The sequence below is a fragment of the Saccoglossus kowalevskii genome, chromosome 15, assembly GCF_978046115.1.
Source record: "Saccoglossus kowalevskii chromosome 15, keSacKowa6.1, whole genome shotgun sequence".
Classification (NCBI taxonomy): Eukaryota; Metazoa; Hemichordata; class Enteropneusta; family Harrimaniidae; genus Saccoglossus; species Saccoglossus kowalevskii.
Window position 1 is genome coordinate 27,995,716 of NC_140655.1, and position 20,459 is coordinate 28,016,174.

Below are 20,459 nucleotides of genomic sequence, written 5' to 3' on the forward strand. Positions count from 1 at the left end.
TCATACAGAGTTTGATATCAGCAGGTCATCTTCGTGAACTGGTTACAAAAACATTCAGGATTCGGCCCTATTTCATGTCCATCATTCACTTTGCTCTCCAATTGTATTTAGTTTTAATAAAAATATTTCAGCATTTGCATAGATGACTGATATTTTAAGGAAGCAATCAAGAGATCATTCACAAATACACATGTTTGTTTATTCTTTTTTATTTAAAACAGTTTTTATCATAAAAAAGAAAAAAAACCTGAATAGATATCATTCGCAAATGCCCCCCCCCCCTCCAATAGTGTTCCAATCTCTACCAAGATCAGGGCGACAGCACATGCAATGATGATAGAGAATGGAACATTTTGGGGGGGGGGGGGGGGGGGGCAAAAACAAGTCTGGCCCGCTTGCTCTTCGTAAGAGATCAGCAACCATTTGAAAACAAGTTTATGGAAGTGGAGGATTACGTTTGAATTAATGCACAGGGACCGCATATATATATCCATGTTATATATAGATACAAAATAATGCATATATTAAATATCATTTCAATTCATTCCTATCTTCTAGATAATGAAATGAAGTCTAATACAACCGTGGACAGAATAGTATGTGCATGTATGCAACATTGGGTATTAATATTGTCTTTGTGTATTAGTATTTATAATAATGTACAATATGCTAGAGCATAACTGGTGAAAAAGAGGACAGAATAAACAAGCTTTTCACTGAAACTTGACAGTAGTATTGCTAATATTGGGCAGTGTCATTTCAAAATATCCAGTTTCCAACTTTAATATTAAAGGTCATTTGTAACATTTTGTAAATTTTAGATAAAAATGAACAGTATATGTTATAGATACAAATACAGTAAAGGTAGTGTAATTTTTACATCAAAAGGACTCAAAAGCAGTCTTAACTCTGCCACATACAAACTATTTCAGTTTCCAGCATCGTGACAATGAGCCATTCTACTTTATATCTGCATCCCCACTAATATTTTGTCCATTTGTACCTGGAACATACATACTTTACTTTCAACCACTAATTTAGCCATCATTTACAGATGCAATTCTAAGCTAGTTGAGAAAATCATGCATAGGTTGTGAGATTTCATGGTCTGCTTCTTCATGTGTTGCCAGTAATCCAGATGATATTTTTCTGTTAAACAGTATCTACGTTTTCTAGACTCATCAACAAGGGGGGAGGGGGGTGTAAATAGAAAGTGGAATAGCCCATTCCAACCTGATCATTTCATTAGCAAACTGTAGTACTTGCTGTACAGTAGATAACTTGTGTACGTCTTACATTCACGTTCTTTAACGGAACAAACATCGATTTAACGGAAAACCTGAGAGATCGTTTGGCAGTGAAGAATATATCAAGCATTTCAAAATATAAATAGTGCCTTGCTAGTTAAAACTGGTAAACATAATTAAATATAAGTGATTGGTGTAAATAAGTGAATTAGTATCAAATACAATTAACTAAAAAAAAAGGAAAATGTTCAACTGTTTCATGAATTTTGTTGTATGAGCCAATAAATGTCTAATTTGATCACAAATTCAAGTTTAAGGGTTTGATGGGTCCATGTGACATATACAGCATGCAAGAAATACATTGTCTCTTAACAAAAAATTCAAACAAGTGCTGCCTGACTACCACAGCCCTTCAAAATAGTAATCTAATTTGTGCTGATAGAGGGCGCTCACACTGTTTACGTACATTCGAGTTCTGATTATCTTGCAGTTCCACACATTCAAAACAGCTTTATTTACACCCCCGCCCTCGCATATCCTTCATCATTATTACAATTAAAGGCTACAGAGAATATGTACATTAAGTTAGAAATAACAATTACTTCCACAAATACAGGCTTGAGTTGTAAAATGTGTATTTTCAGCTTTCCTCGTCAGTGTCGATAAAGCACATGCACATATGATCCTTTCCAATCATGACTATAGCATTTCCGTCGGGATGCCAACTCAAGGAGTGAACGGCAAAGGTCGCTGCAACGTAAACAAACATGTACAAAATTATATACATGGACATCCGTACATGTACTAAACACAAAAGTGGAGGTCAATATTCAGTTTAATTTGTCTTGAGGTCAATAAACCCTGAGGGACATTATAACTGAATATTGACCGACACTGGGGTAAATATTTTATTGCACCGAATACATAAACACAAAATAAAATATATCAAACATCAGAATTTTTTTTCACACAGGGAATTCACTTTGTGGAGTGCATGACGGGGTAAATCAAGAACATGAACAACAGCATGCATGTTCAACTGTTTTTATGGTAACCATCCAATATGATGCAAGTCTTCTAAACCTAATAAGCAAGCGACTGAAGTGATCGACTCTACAACCTCCTTGAAGCAAAGTAAACACTATCCATTGTATTACACCTAGGTACAGATGTGTGAAGAGTGTGCCCCTCAAAGCCGATATGACATGCCACTGACACACAAAGATTTGTTTTGAAGCAATTAATTGTGCTAATTCACGGGCATGTCATTGACGCAACAGAAAGTTATACATTGATATACATGTAGTGATTGTAAAAAAATCTCATTTTACTATATTTATGGAATTTGTAATTTGGTAAAATGAAATTCACATTTTATAAACAGAAGAAATGATGTATGGTAAATATGTGGAAAATCAGGGACCAAGTCGCCAATATAGTCACACAAAATTTCATTTTTTTTTTAAGGCCAACCTCCTCAGCAGTCAACAAGCTGACTTGATTTTGGGCAGATTACCATTTTGATTTGGGATTCCCAAAAATTGTAAGACGATATACTGTGTCTGAGGTGTGAGGAAGCATTTATTAACATATCTATAATTTCTGACACTGTTGACCACACAGGATGAGCCAGTCTTACCTTCAGATGGTACTTCTACAGACACGCAGCCAGCTGGGGACCATATATATAATTTGTTATTACTTGTACACAGAGCTAGTCTAGGATGACATGGATCCCACTCAACACCTGAAAACACAATATAACATAATGAAATTCTACTTGACACTCCCCAGTCTACTGCCATCTGTGGTGAGACCACAATCTGAGACATTTGAAACCTGACTTTAAAACTCATAGACAGTATACAAAATTGTGTTTTAATATTATTTGAAGCTTAAATCTACAATATGAGAAACAGGACCTAGTAGGGAAAAAATAATGACATAATGAAAATGGAAAAATGTATAAATCCCATATATATTATATTATTATACCAGGTTTAATTGAAATTGGTTGCAGCCATACTGTCTATTTCAGTGACATCAAGTCAAGTCTACAGATTTGACTACAATGTTTCAAAACTGATAACAATCACCTCAGTGTTCATAATCTCACAAGTAACCTTTTAAACCAACTATATAAAAGAAGTACACGATCATTTGAAGCAAGAGTTCTGTTCAAAGCTCCACTGTAACAACTATAATAGTCATATCCACTTAACAGACTTTGACTGAACAGAGAAACTAAAAACTAAAATATAAATAAACTTTGGGTACTTACATTTGATTGGCCTGGCCTGAATAAGCAGTACAATATGGGATAATTTATGTACATCCCAGATCCATAAGGCACATGGCATGTTATCTGAAATGGCGAATAAAGACGCAAGAGTCAATACCACAAATCTGAGTGCTTGATGTTTAAAGTTTGGTAGAAAAAACAAAAATTCACAAAACCATAACTTTCACGATATTGTCTTCTGAACCAAAATTGTTCCGATATGATATGCTATTGATGTCACACTCGTTTTCATAGAAAGGGGAATTTTAGTTTTAAATTTGTTACAATGGTCCAACATATCCATTCATGACATTTGGTACCTGAGCTGCAGACTTAGCATTCAATCCTTTCTCAAGTTACCAGTATATACACAACTGTAAAATTTTTCCCAATTTTTAACAATTTTCCATCAAGACCAAAATTAACAAATAAATTATAGAAAAAGGTACAAAATGCTGCACCATCATTAAAAATTATGGCTTTCAATCAATCATTTTTCGATCACTACAAGATCTCACCCATAAAATGCTTGGACCAAAAGTCTGTCTTAAAATTCAATTAAATTGATTTTGAATTCAGATTTCTGTTTTAAAAGCTTAATGTCGAAAAACCGATCTTCGAGAGGGGAATATTACATTGCAATATTCTAACTACCGTAAAATCTGTATTAGAAGCCGCATCCCCAATAGAAGTCGCACCCATTCATTTTGAATATTTGAGAACCAAAAATTCATCATTTCTCATATGTGCAGATGCTCTAATAGAAGCCACATCCCCTCTGTTGCATTGTACCATTTTAATAGAAGCCACAGCTTTTAATACAGATTTTACAGTATATCAAAATTGCTCTTGACAACTATGTGAGTTGTTTTTGCATTTCAAATAGAGATCCATTCTCTAATTTCATCATGTTCACTGTCAGAAAAAACATAGTATTTGAGATGGTGGACATGATGGCAAAAGATGAAGGAACACCTTATGGACTTAGAGGGCGAAAACAAGTATACAACAGATAAGCAGTGATCATTACTTACCATTTTTTGAGTAGAGATATCTATTATCACAGCTGAAAGCTAATTTACTGATGCCTATCTTTGGATTTGCCTTATCGGGATCTGGTTTAATGGTTGGCACGGCGACAGAACCTTGTAATACGTCATCTATCAATGACAAATAATGAGAAATGTAAATATTTGTCCATGTAATACAACCGTGTGATTCATTTCATTATCTTACTCTGTGACCAGTTCTATTTTATTTTATCGATACACATGTTATATAGAAGAATATATTGGTTTTTTTCTAAATATTTGCTCATGGCTACTGATCACAACTGCATAACAAATTTATATTCTGTGTTTCTCATTTTCTATGCAGCATACAATAAACCATATCAACTGAACCAGACTATTCAACAGCCTTTCTGTCAGCCACTTGGCATTTTAGATTGAAACAACAAAATCATTTGACAGACAGGCTGAATTTTTAGAAACCTGTCAATGTTTGACTGAAAATTTCCAGTTTTTACAAAATAACTGTCTAAGGTGGTCACTTTAAAGGTTTTGACTGTATATCTCATATTATATAATGAATTTCCTGGTTGCATGGCTCCCTATAACAAACCCAATGCATTATTGCTTCATTATAGCGAACACTTCACTATAACAAACCCAGTATATTATGTGCTTCATTATAGCGAACACTTCACTATAACAAACCCAGTGTATTAAGTGCTTCATTATAGTGAACACTTCATTATAACAAACGAAATGTATTATGTTCTTCCTTATAGTGAACACTTCACTATAACAAACCAAATGTATTATGTGTTTCATTATAGTGAACACTTCACTATAACAAACCCAATGTATTATGTGCTTCACTATAGTGTACACTTCACTATAACAAACCCCAATGTATTATGTGCTTCATTATAGTGAACACTTCACTATAACAAACCCAATGTATTATGTGCTTCATTATAGTGAACACTTCACTATAACAAACCCAATGTATTATGTGCTTCATTATAGTGAACACTTCACCATAACAAACCCAATGCATTATGTGCTTCATTATAGTGAACACTTCATTATAACAAACTAATTGTACAGTGTGTCTTCCAAAAGAGTTTAATACTTGGTTACCAGTCTACATACATTTACTCTGGATGTTGAACATCATACTATCAGGTGCGACTAACTCTCCTCTTAGCGTTGGAGGTTTCTTCTCAATTTCCTTATAAACAACCTGCAAAATTAATGAAAAGAATTATTTGATGTATACTGCTAGCAATAGCTAAGAATTGTAATTTTGTAATGTAATGTAAAGCTGGCAGTGATTTGTTGAGGATGCCACTCCTAGAATTCTACGACCAATCAGGTTTAATGTATTATCTCGATGGGAAACCCTGAACCTGAGGATAGTAGACATCATGTGTACACAGTTGAATGACTGCATTATGACCAGAATAAGAGATTGAGATGTCACAGGCTGTAAATTCTGAAATCTCTACAAAATCAGTTTTGTTAGAAGACACACTGCTTGAAACCCGCTCTAAATAAGTTTAACAGCAGAATGAGAGACTTACCACTGCACCATTTTCAACTGTTGTTGGATGTGGATGACACACTACAGTCTTCCAAGTCACATGGTTCAGTATTCGCACCTACAGTTGCAACACAAGATATCTACAATGTTACAAAGCAAAACACTGCACAAAGGAAAGGTTACACCAAAGACACATAATTTTATCCCAAGTAAGTGACATGTGTTCTCCCTATACTTGACCACAGAACAATAAAGAAACAAACGATTAATGTAAATATATCTGACTATATACATATGCAAACTACATATTATTATTATACATCTGTCACTGTAACGCCATTAAAGTTACAGCTTGCCGTAATTTTGTGGTATTTTACGGGGTATTTTCATCCTACCATATAAAGAAATGCAAATTCTAAATATGGAATGATTATGCACGTAAGCGTCATCTAATAATAAAAACAAACATGGCTGCCACCAGGGTTTGACCGGACTCCACACAAAGAAGTTCGCTGACTCTGTTCTAAACATTTTGAATTTCGGCATTCCCATGATGTACCCTTGGAAGGAAAAGATGTATAATAATAAGGTTATTACGAGGATACGTCAAAGTATGCACTCATACAGTACACCATCGCATACTCTCACTGTACTGTCTTCGTGCATACTTTGAGGTATCCTCGTAATAACCTTAATAATATTATTATACAAATTATGCACCATGATTGGGAAATTACTTCTTGTGTACAGATTAATCTGAAGGTACATGTAGGAGAATCAAGGGCCTAATTATATATTGTATTGTAGTAGATTTTAGATATCTAACTTGTTATGTTTATTTTAACACCTTTATTGCATTTCATAAACCAAAATAGATATGTAATTCATTCTATAAGGTTGTAATAAAGAATTATCTTATCTTATCTTATATACTATTATAGCTACCTTACCCTTTCATCAAAGCTGCCAATAGCCAGAAACTGACTAGTTGGGGACCATGCAACTGATTTGATTCCCAATGCCCAGTCATATGCACTGTATGTAGCGACGCATCTACCATCTGCTAGATACAGCAATACTTTATACTGAAACACAATTAAGATATTTGGATAACCTGGTTCTAAAATATGATATTTATAAATAAATTCTTTTTGACATTGAATGTCATTGTTGTCTCTCCAGATTTTGTTAACGTGCAAATTGCAAGTTCTAGAGTGCATTTTGCCACAAGAAAGAACCAAGTTCCATTTCCAACAACAACAGCAGCGGACAACGACGTTATTTTATCCTTGGGTGCAAATGACCGGTCCTTTTCAACCATCCACTGTGTACATGTATGCGCGCAGAACGTAAACAACGAGTGGTGGCCTATAGGAATTGAAATTGAAGAATACAAAAGAAATTTACCTCTAGTGGAGTATCCCATACACATAGCACTCTCCCGTCGGGAGACCACGAAATACCAGCTAAATCCCTTGTATCTGTTTCAAAGTGCTGAAAACAAAGTTGTAAGAATTTGTTAATGACAATAATATTACATCTAAAATCCAAAAAAGAGTTATCACGTCACTCACCCAAATCAAGACCTCTGTGCTTCAATTATCCCTCCCCAAAACCATACTGTTTTAACCTTTTCACCACCAGTTCCCTCTCTTCATCACAAATTTACAACATAGTTGAACTCTGGTGACCTTGCCCTTTGTTGTATAATATTATTCCCTTTATCATAGTTTGTATCAATATGAACATGCATTGTCTAGTTTTAGGATTGAAACAGCAGTGGGAAAGCAGTCTACCAAATGCCCTTGATTGATGTAAATATCTTATGAAAACATTGGTGTCTAATTTGTTTAATTATTCATAACTTCCAGATTTATTCAATATAAGTAATTATATAAGTAATTCAGATATTTTAGTATAAAAACAAATGTCTCATCTCAAAAAAAGTGCTGCATTTAGACGTGAAGATACAGAAAATCTTAGCTGGCTTTTGCCCAAGTATTTTGTACAGGTGTCTGTCAAAAATTAAAGATTCACTGAGACAAATATGAACTGCCTTATTATATTCATTGTGCGACTACTGTATTATTTGAAAAAAAAACATTTATATACAAATCAACTCAAATAGTTATAGTGATTGGAATGCATGCATACAGCTAATCAAAGTTGACATAGCATATGACATTGGACAGATGTTGAATTTCCGAAGTAAGCAAATAGTTAGCTGGTTTCCAGTAGAGAGAGAAATCAACAGTACTGTTGCCTCCTGAGAATTTACATCTTCAAACACTGCTCTCTTTGTTTTTGAAGTGTGTTTTTAAATTTTAAAAGTTCTCTAATTCTATCCTAATAGCTGAAAGAAATTCCTGCGAATTTTGATTTTCAAAATTTATATACTGTTTGTCAAATACAGAATACAGATTTTTGATCTGCTTATATTGATTATCTGACAACTTGTTTTCTGTTAAGATTTTATTGGTAGGTTTGTAAATGTGTATCAGACTGTGCAACAACTCTCTCCAGGAGTTGGTTTTGAAACCCACTACAGTATTCCCATGGGATTTAGGAAATACATTACCAATGATATTATTACAACAATGCATATTTCCAATGAGAATGTATATCAGTGATCAGTCAGACAGACAGAAAAAGTCAAAATATTTTATCAGATTTTCTCAATTTTTGCATGATATTTTCATACAGGACATCTGTTGTTCATACTAAGGGAACATTTTATACTGATGAATTAGGTGACCAAGTTTGATAAAGTTTTGAATAGAATTAGTAAAGTTATTGTGCACACATTAACAATTATTAACAACGACAATAACGGCGACGACAACAATGATGACAGAAATTTTTCCCTTAATATACCTTTCCCTTCCATCTTTGATGATACAGGCAAGGTAAAAATTGTCCAGTTTATAGTCTGCACTTTCCTTCAGAAGATTAGGACACGAATATCCAATTTTTTGGCGTAAAAACTGAAAATTTACACAAATTTTGTCTTGGCTCCAAAATTAGGGTTCCTTTCCAGAAATACTATAGAATATAGGATAAAAGTTGAAAAAATTTGGGGTGAGAAAGTCTGGTGGTGAAAAGGTTAAAGAGATTATTAAACATAGTTCTCCTAATCATTTACTGTGCTCAGTACGTTTATTTTTAACCCAGCCATTTATAAAAGCCATGCAAAATCAGCAACATAGATGGCAGTTGCCTTAGTGGGACTGCCTCATCTCTACTCCGCTAACAAGCAACCTGTTTGCTCTCTCTAAACGAAGTAAATAACATATTCGTAGTTAATTGGTGAACTGTATTTGCTCCATCTTGTTCCAGATTTATATTGATTTGAAGTAAAACCACACTCCATTCAAAACATTCTACATTCGTGCTTACTTTGACGAGCTGCCATGTGTTACAAACAAAAACACTGATGAAGTCTTTGCAGTCTCTTCTCTCAGCAAGTGCCATGTATTTACCATCTTTACTGAAATCAATACCTGACAAATAAATAAATAGCAAAAGAAACCATAACCAAACAGTCCTTGTCTTGGAGATACATCTAGACCAGAATCGGACCAGTCTCAGCAATTTTGTTTTATTTTTATGCTTTATACATTTACTAAATACTGTAAAAAAGGTGGAGACATAATGTCTACTGAATGAATTTCACCGCATTCATACACTAACATTATAATTTCACTGCGACAATGACACAAGTGAAATCAACTGTTATCACTGCATAATCATTTGAAATACAATTGTTATGTATTGTTACACTAACATTTTCTTTTCTATTGTAACTTCTGTACTTATTATAATTAAGCTTTACTAAGCTATGAACAAAAAGAAGAAATATCAATTTTCTTTAAGGATGTAATAAATCAATTCTATTCTATTCTATTCTATTCTATTCTATTTCTATTCTATTCTATTCTATTCTATTCTATTCTATTCTATTCTATTCTATTCTATTCTATTTCTCTTTTGTTGTCTTCTTTTTGAAGTCTTGTTTTGTTGTACCAATATTTGTCATTATTGACACCTATTTTATGTTTATTCTCTTGCTCAAGGGAGTAACTTAATTCGTTGACGTTTACCTGGTTTAGCCTCTTTAGGATACTTGATATATGACACTGATTTATTGACTAAAGACCATACAGTGATTCTGAGATTAAAATCTGCTGTGGTCAAAATATGTCTGCCATCTGGACTCCATTGAACAGCTGTCAATCCGGCCGATCCTTCATCAATCTTACACGTCCATTCGGGCTGTTCTAGAGACCATACCTGCAATGAATGATAAAGGTGGGAAATTTAAGTTTGTTTCAAAAATGTTATATTATCCGATATTTTTAAAGTTGTACGTAACTGCAGTTGGTAGTCATGTTGCTATGGCAATTAGATCACAATAAATTTTGCCATTTACTTGATAACTCTAACACTAATAAGATTGAAAAACTGTAACTTATGGCTGTACGATAATTGTATCAACCAACACAGTGGAAATCGATGCGATCCTGTACTGCCTACTTTGTGATATTCTTGTAATTGCCCTAATATTAATTAATAAAAATCTTTGCTTGTCGTAGTCACCATTTTATGAGATACAGCAGCAAAAGAAAGCGTTTTAATAAATTCATACCTGTGCAATCATTTATATTCAGTGACATACATTTCTTTCACGCTATATTAAAATGTGATCTAAGGTAACACATATTTCCTAAATAACTAATTTTAAACATGATCGCACAGGTTTTCAAAGATGACTAGCATACTGTTTTTACGTCTAGCAGTATGAATAATAAATTTTCTTAAACAATTTTGTCACTTAATTTAGTGTGCAAAAAAAAAAAGAAAAAGAAAATTAAACTCTGAGCTTGTTTCTAAAGATATTGCATTATCTGTATTTCTTTCCATGTACAGTTAACAAACACAAATACAGTTGGTAAACTCATGGGAGTTTATAGGATGAAGTTTTAACACATTACCTGTTAAAAACCTCCACAGGTAGCAAAAATGTAATAGTACAAAATGACGAAAGCAGGTGATGTGTAAACTTGAGGGTGAAAAGATGCCCCTCAATTTTAGTGAATATATAATCAATTTAAATTTAAATTTAAATTAAACAACTTTGTAATCCTTGACTTTGACACATATACATGCAGGAGTTTACCTGTACTTACCCCGGTAAATAGATAGGACCCAAAACAGCTTTTTTTCTGAGCCTTAGTTAGATATGGTGAAACATTTTTTTTTTTTTGCCACGAAATTCTGTTTTTTTTTTACAATAATTTAGTAAACACCAAAGAAAAAAGGTGTTACATACGTCTTTCAAACTGAAACAAATCTATTTTTTGGCCTAGTAAGTGAGAGTAGTTTGGAGTGTATACCAATTAGAAAGCTTAGCTATACTGCTGGTACACAGTGCTTTCATTGCATGCTGGGTATCTTTGGACCCAAGGTCACAAGATATTTGTAAGATCAAATCATAACACTGATATAATTATTAAAGGTAACATAATAGGAACACACAGGTATCAGAGTAACGCATGTGACAAAAAAAACTAAAAAACATTTGTACTTACTTGTATTATTCCCCTTTTATACATACCACATAAAATAAACATGGAATCTGACGACCACTGTCAGTGAAAACAAACAGATGAAGGTTAGTTTTGAGCAAAATTAATTAGATTTTAATACAATTTTATTATCAATAAACAAATCGAAAAATAGTGACAACACAGAGGGAAGTACTGAGAACATGTAAAAAATTCCTGAAAAATACGTTATTTTTGCACAGAATGCACGCTTACATTCACAAACCACAAGTATACATTTCAATATGTGTGAATGTAAAACATTTGATATAAAGCGACGTTAAAACGGGGTAGTTCAAATCATCCACCACTAAGCATGTTACAGAACATATATGCAATGCATTATGGGTGAGAAGTTCACATTGTATACAACGATTATGACATAAGAAGCTCACTAAATTAAAGGTAATTATTTTTTTTACATCTGTCTTTTTTTATCCCATGAATTGAATAGGAGAAACAAAATCATCATAGAAACTGGTGAAAAACGTTTACGACTTTCCATGACACAACAACTCTTGTTTCTAGAAAAAAAGGTATATAAATTGGGTAAACAGTCAATGATATTCCAAAATCCGGCCACGCCCCCATCTCTCGTCACCTTTGATTTTTTTCGGCATTATGGGTGTTGTCGAAATGGCGCCACCAATGAGACTATAAAGCACGAGATAGCGAGCAGACAGGGTTGTTTACCATTTTCCATACGCACGCGTTTAGTAAACCAGCATATACAACGAGCTACCACGATCGTTATCATGGGGAAACGCTGTGTTGTAGGCGGGTGTAGAAAACACACTCGGCAATCGCGTGGCGGGTGTAGCAACACACATGGTGATCACGCAAGTCTTTATGCGTTCTCAAAAGATGTGGAGTATTTCCGGTTTCAGTACATGTTTCACTGACAGATGACAGCTTTGCAAAGTAAATAACCAGAAAAACAATATTTTCTATGTTGAATATGAATATTAATTTGCTTGAAAAGTTTAGAATGAATTCAGGTAATTATGCCGGAGTCAAAATGACTAGATTGATTGTGGAATAACAGAGCACAAAATGGCGATTGGAAAATGTTGGCACTGGACGCATTCACCGTTCACGTACTTTGTGTCTTTTTTACATGATTTCATCAGAAGATCAAGAAACTGAAAATTGCATTTTTACAAAACACTGATCTGAGTTGCCAAGCTGGTCACTTTGTTCAAATTCTGTGCCTGTGCCTGAATCGTCACGGTCATTTTGGGGAGGTACACGGTCACCCACATCACATACTTTTCTCGCAGGGGCAAACCTGTATGGGCCAATTTGTCCCTGTCACTCTAAAACAAAATCGTGACATCTGTCGTTGTCATCATATTCCTCGATCTCATAACTCTCGTCAGACAATGATAACATATATTCCGTGTCGCTTTCCGAGCGCTACATGCGTATAGCGGTTATTGTGAAACAATGACAAATTCTCCTGCGACGTCACAAATTATTCGCCAAGAGATTGGACGTGGGCGTTTCCTTATACAGAACATTATTATTGATTGTTTATTTAATTTATGTACATTTTTCACTTGATTTTTTTCATAATGTTATTTATAAATAAATTTTGCACACAAAAAAGTCAATTGTCCCAATTCAGTTACATGTAAGCATGAAAAAAAACCATGTAATCTTCAATTAAGTCTACAACTCCTTAAATTACCCACAGATAAGTTTTGGCAGTATTTACCAGCATTCAATGCATGATAGCCAAAATAGAATTTTCTCACTATATTTCCTTTCTCTTAATTATCATTAGTTTGTTATTTAAAAGACAAAATCTGGTGTTTCTTGGTTTGACTAAGATATAATAAGGATGTATCTAGCTTAAGGATGCTGTATATGTCTTTGGTATTGATTTTCGAAACTGATATTTTCATATAAAATATTGACGGAAAGCCTATTTCACACTGAATATGAAGTGTGTGTATGGACGTGTATAGTCACGTGATCTCTGTGTAAACACAGAAAGCCAAGTGCTTGCTCCTTGTAGTCCAGCAAAAAAAACGTATACAGCATCCTTAATGTAGTGATATCAGTCATTGTGGCTCTTACCTGAATGAACTGAACAGCATCCAGACACGTGTACAACTGTATAATCTGCAGCGTTTTTATGTCACGAACTATTAATCGGTATTGTACACAGTTGGCCTGTAAATGAACGCAATGGTAAATTGTGATGATCAATTAACACCGCAAAATATGCTACATGCATACAGAGCCAATATTGTCCACTGATGTCAGTCAGCATGACGTTTATGTGGGACTCACTAATAATGCCATATATACCGGTACACTTAAAGGTACACGTAAGAATTTTTCAGGTTAACTAACACAGCATTTATCTATGTTACATCATCATCCAACCTTGAAATTTTAAACATCACAGTACATGTAGAAAATCACACTTCTTACTCGTTGAAGTAAGCATTTTTTTTTGTTATGGGATAGCAACATTATAAGTAGAAATACTGTGAAATTTAACACATCCCCAATGCTGAAGCCATTTTTTCCCATTCAGTTTGGGAAGGCAATGTGTTCAAAATGTCATGTCAGTAAAAATTGTGGAATTTTGTAATAGTGACAATTTAACTGAGGTCCTACGACACAAAGTGTCACAAACTTTTGTAAAATTTTATCTTCAAGTAAAATCATAATTTTATTTCCAATGTAGCCACTGTTATTCTTGAGTTTAATGAAAAAATTGTCAGTGATCGTCTCGTTCATTTTGAACGTTGATTGTTGATCTGTTTCAAGTTTCCATAAACTGTCTTCTCTGACTTTGTGGTTTACTGCCAGTATACTTAGCGAATGGCACACCATTATAACAATGGTTTGATCTTACCATTATAATCAGTAATGATCTGGAGACGTTTATAGCAAACCAGTCTACAACTTAGTTAAGAATGTTTGGTGCACAAAATAAGGCAGTGACAGTAAATACAATTTAAATTAATGAAAAACCATATTCACAGTCATAACAGGCAAACTGGGATCATTTCTGTTTGAAGGTTCATATAATGACGTAACATAGATAAACACTTTTAATAATTAAGTGACACAAAGAGCAGTGTTGCCTCTAAGCCAATGAGGCGTGCCACTGATGCACAAATATTTTCTGTGACGTAATTAGTTGTGCTGACTCACTGGTGCAACAGAATAGCATACATTGATATAGTGATCTTGAAAAAAATCTTATTATAGTTATGAAATTTATAATTTTGTTAAATGAAATTCACATTTTATAAACAAAATAAGTAAATACCGGTACGAAGGAAATAAGGAACCACAACATTTTTATTTGTGCCTCAAGTCAGCTAAACAGTCACATATATAATTTTATTTTTTCTTGAAGAACGACCTTCCCAGCAGTCAACAAGCTGACTCAACCTAATTTTGAAGGATTTCATTTTGACAAAATCAGTTCTTTTACTTAGAGGGCACACTGGTTATTAGCGAACACCTGTAGGCTGTAATGTAAACTACAAATACAGGAAGGGGTAGATTTAGAGGTGCGTGCCGCACTAACTCCCATACGTCCATAATGCAACACGGGAATGAATCATTGTAAAAGTGTGCTGACTAATCAAACAATATATATATATATCAGAGGTACACTACTTCGGGTTTGCAACGCGCATAGTACTGTATGGTGACATTATGCCAAGATCCCATTCAAGTCTCATCTCATAGATAGCGAGACTGACATGACATAGGCGGTTTGTAATAAAACAATAAAACATGTATTACCACATTGATAGTGAAAAAATGTAATACATCGAAAATGTATGGAAAATATAGCTATCATAATCCATCATGTCGTAAGCAGCTATTTTGATCCACCTGGACATCCCAGTATCCTAGTTACCTCGGGCATGCGCATTCACATTTTTTTTTAGTTAGAACGCTTATGCGAGAGCGAGATTGTAACGGGATCTTGGTATCATGTCATCGTAGTTGCAAACCCCAAGTAATGTACCTCTGATATATATATACATATATATATATATATACATGCAGCCCCCTCTCGTACTAAAACAGTACCAGAGTTTGGAAGGTGTCCTGTGGCCTGGGTTAGGTCTGTTAAAATCGTGAAAGTAAATTCTCGTGCCAAATGCAAAACATCACGATGGCAGTTTTCACTCTGAATTCCAAATTCAAGTAGAATATCAGCAGTCAACACGAGTATATATACTAAAAACAGTTGATGTACGTACATTAAAATTTGTAAACATAACAACATGTCCGACCTTGTCATAGCAAGTCATCGTCAGAAAAAAACGTCGAAATACTCACCAAGTACAGGCCGTTTGGAGAAAATTTGCACAGATTGTTAGTCTGTTTGAATAGTTCTGAAAAGTTCATCTTGGTTTCTTTCAATCTGATTCTCGGAATAGTACGTATTCAACTTTTTTTCTCACCACGACTCTAAAACACTGCCAACCGGAAGTACAGTCATGTTCAAACCTACCGCGACCTGCAAAGGATTCTGGGTCTAGAATGGAGGTGAGAAATAACGGACCGGAAAACGACAAATACAAAAATGTCGGCGACCATGTGAGAACGTTCGCGTTTGGAATAAAGTTGTTTTTTACTTATTTTGTATCGTTCGGTACATACGCGATTGTCATAGAATGACAGGAACGCTGCAGTCACTTTTAAGATTTGCAAGTCATGCATTTCGACCGTCAAGTCAAATTACAAGAGCATTTTCAGTCGGTAGGTCTTGTTTTTATTTTCGAGAAGTATTTGCATATATGCAAATTAACCCGTGAAATGCTAATATTGCAATGACTCAAATGGTTTCTGTCTGAGTCTCAGCCCTTACGGGTACACCTTTGCAGGTGTCGTGATATTTGATCACGTCTGAGTGAGTGCCCGGACAGGGCAGGGGGGGGGGGGGTAGTGTGATTTTGTGATGGCCACATTGAGAAAGATAAAATAATGTTCAACATCCACTACTGCGCAAATGCACTCTTAATAAATAAGGTGTAGTTTCAAAAAAACATTCTGTGATTTAGACTAGTTGCTGTCTGTGATAGTTAGGCTTCGGAAATCAATGAATAAGACTTAATCTAGTGAATTGGTTTGCACATGCATTCTTGAGTGTACCGGTACTCAGAATGGCTAGATTCCAGGCTGTCTGTGGTTAGAGCAGAATAACTATAAATGCATTCAATTTTTAGAAATAAATGACCCTGTCGACCATTCCCAGTATTTTTAGCCAGTTACGGCAAAACCAAAATGTTATTTGGTCTATACTCAAGCTCCAATTATTTATTACAATATACATACAATTTACAAAAATTTTAAGTTCAAGAGATGGGTTCATTGCCAATAGTGTTAGCAAATTTATTGACAGCATACCATTTTACTATAAGTAATTTTACTTAGACTTTAGTTATTTATGTATTTTCTTTGTCTCGTGTGTGTACTTGTGTTTTATTATATTTAATGTCTTTTGACCACAGATAATGTAACAAAATATATTATTTAGTGTCAAATAAAATATACTATACTATACTATACTACATTTATCTATCGATAGGTTACTCATTGCTGGGAAAGAGACCACGCGGAGATCCTCGTCCTATAAAACCAGTAGTGGACAGATGGGATGAAAAACACGCTCTGTTTGGTGAAAATGACTTCAAGGACATTCTAGGAGATGGCTCCTATCACCTGAAAAAGAATATAACTACAGGGCCATGGTGGATGAAAGGCTGGCGTGGTAATGAATTCGAACGTCTGGTGCGAAAAAAGAAGATGATCGGACCGACCATGGGTCCAATGGAACACAAAGAAATGATCAAGAGAATTAGATTTCTTTACAAAAAAATGAATAAAAATAGAGGCACTGGCAAAACGAGAATGACTAACAGAAAAGCATATGAATTCTAATTTCTACATTGATAAATGACTAATATTGGTGCTGCGGCTGTAACATACTTGGAACACTGACCTGTGAATACTGTTGGGGATTTCTGTGTACAGATATCTTATACTGACTGTTTTATTTTCAAGAGGTCCTCTCCTACAAGCACAGAGCTATGAGCTTGTAATTCATATGAGAATCAAAAACTTCAATGTCCACAGAGTTTGCATTGGTTGCACTGGAATACATGTAATACATTTGTGTCCCTGAAAAAAATTAAGGTTTTTTCCCCCCGTACTATACGCATGATTCTGCCCACGATGTAAAACTACTAGAAATATATGATGAATGCTGTACTAATTCAGCATATTTGAGATGTTATCATAGTATGAGTTATTTTCTATGTGCAGGCAGGTATTTCTACATCAATTCTGCCATTCTGTACAATGTCTGGTCAGCATGTTGAGTGTAATATTTGCATAGTAAAGGACGATATATTGATGCTGTGGTTTGAATAAAATTATATTTTCGTTTCTGCACCACAAGTTATTGAGCTGTATGGCTCTGAAAGTGAACCACCTAGAATATACATGTTATACCATTATTTCAAATAATATTACCTGATGAACATGCAATTTTTGCATCAGATTTGTTTTAATTAACAAACTCGGTATTTTGAAGAATAGATTGTCATTACCCCATTGAAAAAACATGGACAAGGGAAAATGTCGTATTTTGGACATGCTTTGTCAGTTTTCATTCAAATTTAGTACATAGATCATACATGTTAGGATACATGTCCCCGGCCGTTAATGAGTTCCTCAGTCTGTCCAGTGTCATATTTCAGAATCCTGTGGACCGATTCCGTTCATTCTTTGCATGTGCCTAGTACCTTATGTGGGACATATGCACTGGCAGTGGTTTAGTGATTCGATTCAAAATGGCTGACTGGCAGCCATCTTGTTTTTTAAAAATGTTGTATTTTGGACATGCTTTGTCAGTTGTCATTCAAACTTGGTACATAGATTATACATGTTCGGATACATGTCCATGACGATTTATTTCGCAATTGGATCAAAGATGGTTGACTGGCAGGCATCTTTTTTTTTTTTTTTATGCAGTATCTTAGATTTGCTCAGTCAGTTTTCATTCAAATTTGGCACATACATGTACTTTATACATGTTAGGATGCATGTCCATGACAATTTGTTTCAAAATCTGGTCAAGGATATGGCCGATTTACAGCCATCTGACTTTTTGGCCTTACTACTATACTTCCACAATTTATGTACCATTTTCATTCGTATTTGGCACATACATCATACATGTCACTTTGTTTCAATATCAGATCAAAGATGGTCAAATAACAGCTGTTTTTATTTTTGGCCATATTACTACTACACGGAACACGCGTTTTAATGTAAATAAACAATCTCTGTATACGCCACTTGGAACTCAAGTTTCAAGGACACTCTCGCAACAACCCCTTCGCTTTAATATGACGAGTACAAAGAGAACTTTCAAAAATTTTACGGGGAGTGTGTCATTTTCCATGACTTGTTTTCACTGATTTTTGATTAGTTTAATGTGAAATGTAGGAAAAAAGTATATTCGCTGGATTTTATTTTCACGGAATCAGCCCTTCAGCGAAAATAAATTATTCTACAGTAAAAAACAAATTCGGCTACATGACTAGTGCTAGTATTGGGTGTTACATGCATGTCATCTTTTGTCGTTTATTTGAACAGATGTGAAACCCTCAATTAAAAGCTCCTTTGGGAATTATACTTCATTCCATTTTATGTGAGAGTATAGAAGAATCTAATTTATATTTTCCCCCCTGGTTTCCTCTGATGTATGCAATTAATTTTACTCATGTACATCTTTCATAATACCAGCTTTTAAACAATAATGCAAATACAATCAAGTTATTTTTGTTTTGGTTTGGCTTTTATGATGCAGGATAAAGAGCCAATGGTTACTAAGTATCGCCTCAAATACACAGCACCTCTCAAGAATGAAAGTGTAGGTGCTACGTTCTGTTCAGTTATAAGTAACACACTTCTAGTTGTCAACGAATGAGTTTATGCCGTTCATTAATAATAAAGTTCACCAACATATATGCTGTGTTATTCACACATCTGGTAAACTCGTACTGTATGACTCAACTTGTTAACTCCTCGAGTCGTCCCATATAACTCATCAAGTTAACTCACTCATGTAGTCATAAAATGTCGAGTGATGAACGTTATTGCACCCTGCCTAATCTACCTAAAAACAAACCGAAAATACACTGCATTGCTAGGTGGCGCTATACTAAATTAATAGAGTGTCATTGTATTTGTGGTCTTGAGGGTTGAAGACTTATGTGAGCTTGCTTGACCCATTGAATTACAAATTTGATTTAGCCTTGGGAAGTGGGGGTTTCCACTTGCTTATGCTAATTGCAAATCCACTCTGTCATGCGCGTTAACTTGATAAATTATATTACTGTGGAATACTTTATTTTCGCTGAAAAAGTATTTTGGGCGTTTTGCTTGAAATTTATTTTCACTGATTTTTGACGAGATTAATGTAAAATATAGAAAAAAGTGTATATTCGCTGGATTTTATTTTTACGGAATCATCCCTTCAGCGAAAATATATTCCAAGCAAAAATAAAGTATTCTACAGTATGCTGATAGTAACAATACTAACTAATGTTCATCGTGAAGTATCAAAACTCAGACATAGCTAAGGTAATATTCATGACTATAGCAATGGCAAATTCACAATACCAGATTAAATGTTTGAATTTTAGTAAGAAATGTTTTTACTGGGTGTTGATCATATTCTTTATTTTTTGGATTGCACTTTATTGATTATTTTAGCTACAA

The 20,459-nt window shown here is 34.4% G+C and overlaps 2 protein-coding genes across 2 annotated transcripts; one reads left to right on the plus strand and one right to left on the minus strand.

Annotated features, from left to right (window-relative positions):
• Positions 1-193: 193 nt before the first annotated feature.
• LOC100368359 (WD repeat-containing protein WRAP73-like) lies at positions 194-16,186 on the minus strand. The gene is made up of 13 exons (XM_006811498.3): positions 16,005-16,186; positions 13,764-13,859; positions 11,667-11,723; positions 10,179-10,368; positions 9,475-9,578; positions 7,486-7,572; positions 7,029-7,163; positions 6,119-6,196; positions 5,688-5,778; positions 4,563-4,688; positions 3,529-3,612; positions 2,887-2,994; positions 194-1,997 (listed from the first exon to the last, which is right to left on the minus strand). Exons 1-13 carry the CDS (start codon positions 16,071-16,073, stop codon positions 1,888-1,890), a joined length of 1,335 nt encoding a protein of 444 aa, XP_006811561.1. The 5' UTR covers positions 16,074-16,186; the 3' UTR covers positions 194-1,887.
• An 11-nt stretch (positions 16,187-16,197) lies between these two features.
• LOC100378751 (large ribosomal subunit protein mL51-like) lies at positions 16,198-18,128 on the plus strand. The gene is made up of 2 exons (XM_002730701.4): positions 16,198-16,427; positions 17,257-18,128. Exons 1-2 carry the CDS (start codon positions 16,343-16,345, stop codon positions 17,607-17,609), a joined length of 438 nt encoding a protein of 145 aa, XP_002730747.1. The 5' UTR covers positions 16,198-16,342; the 3' UTR covers positions 17,610-18,128.
• The last annotated feature ends 2,331 nt before the right edge of the window (positions 18,129-20,459 follow it).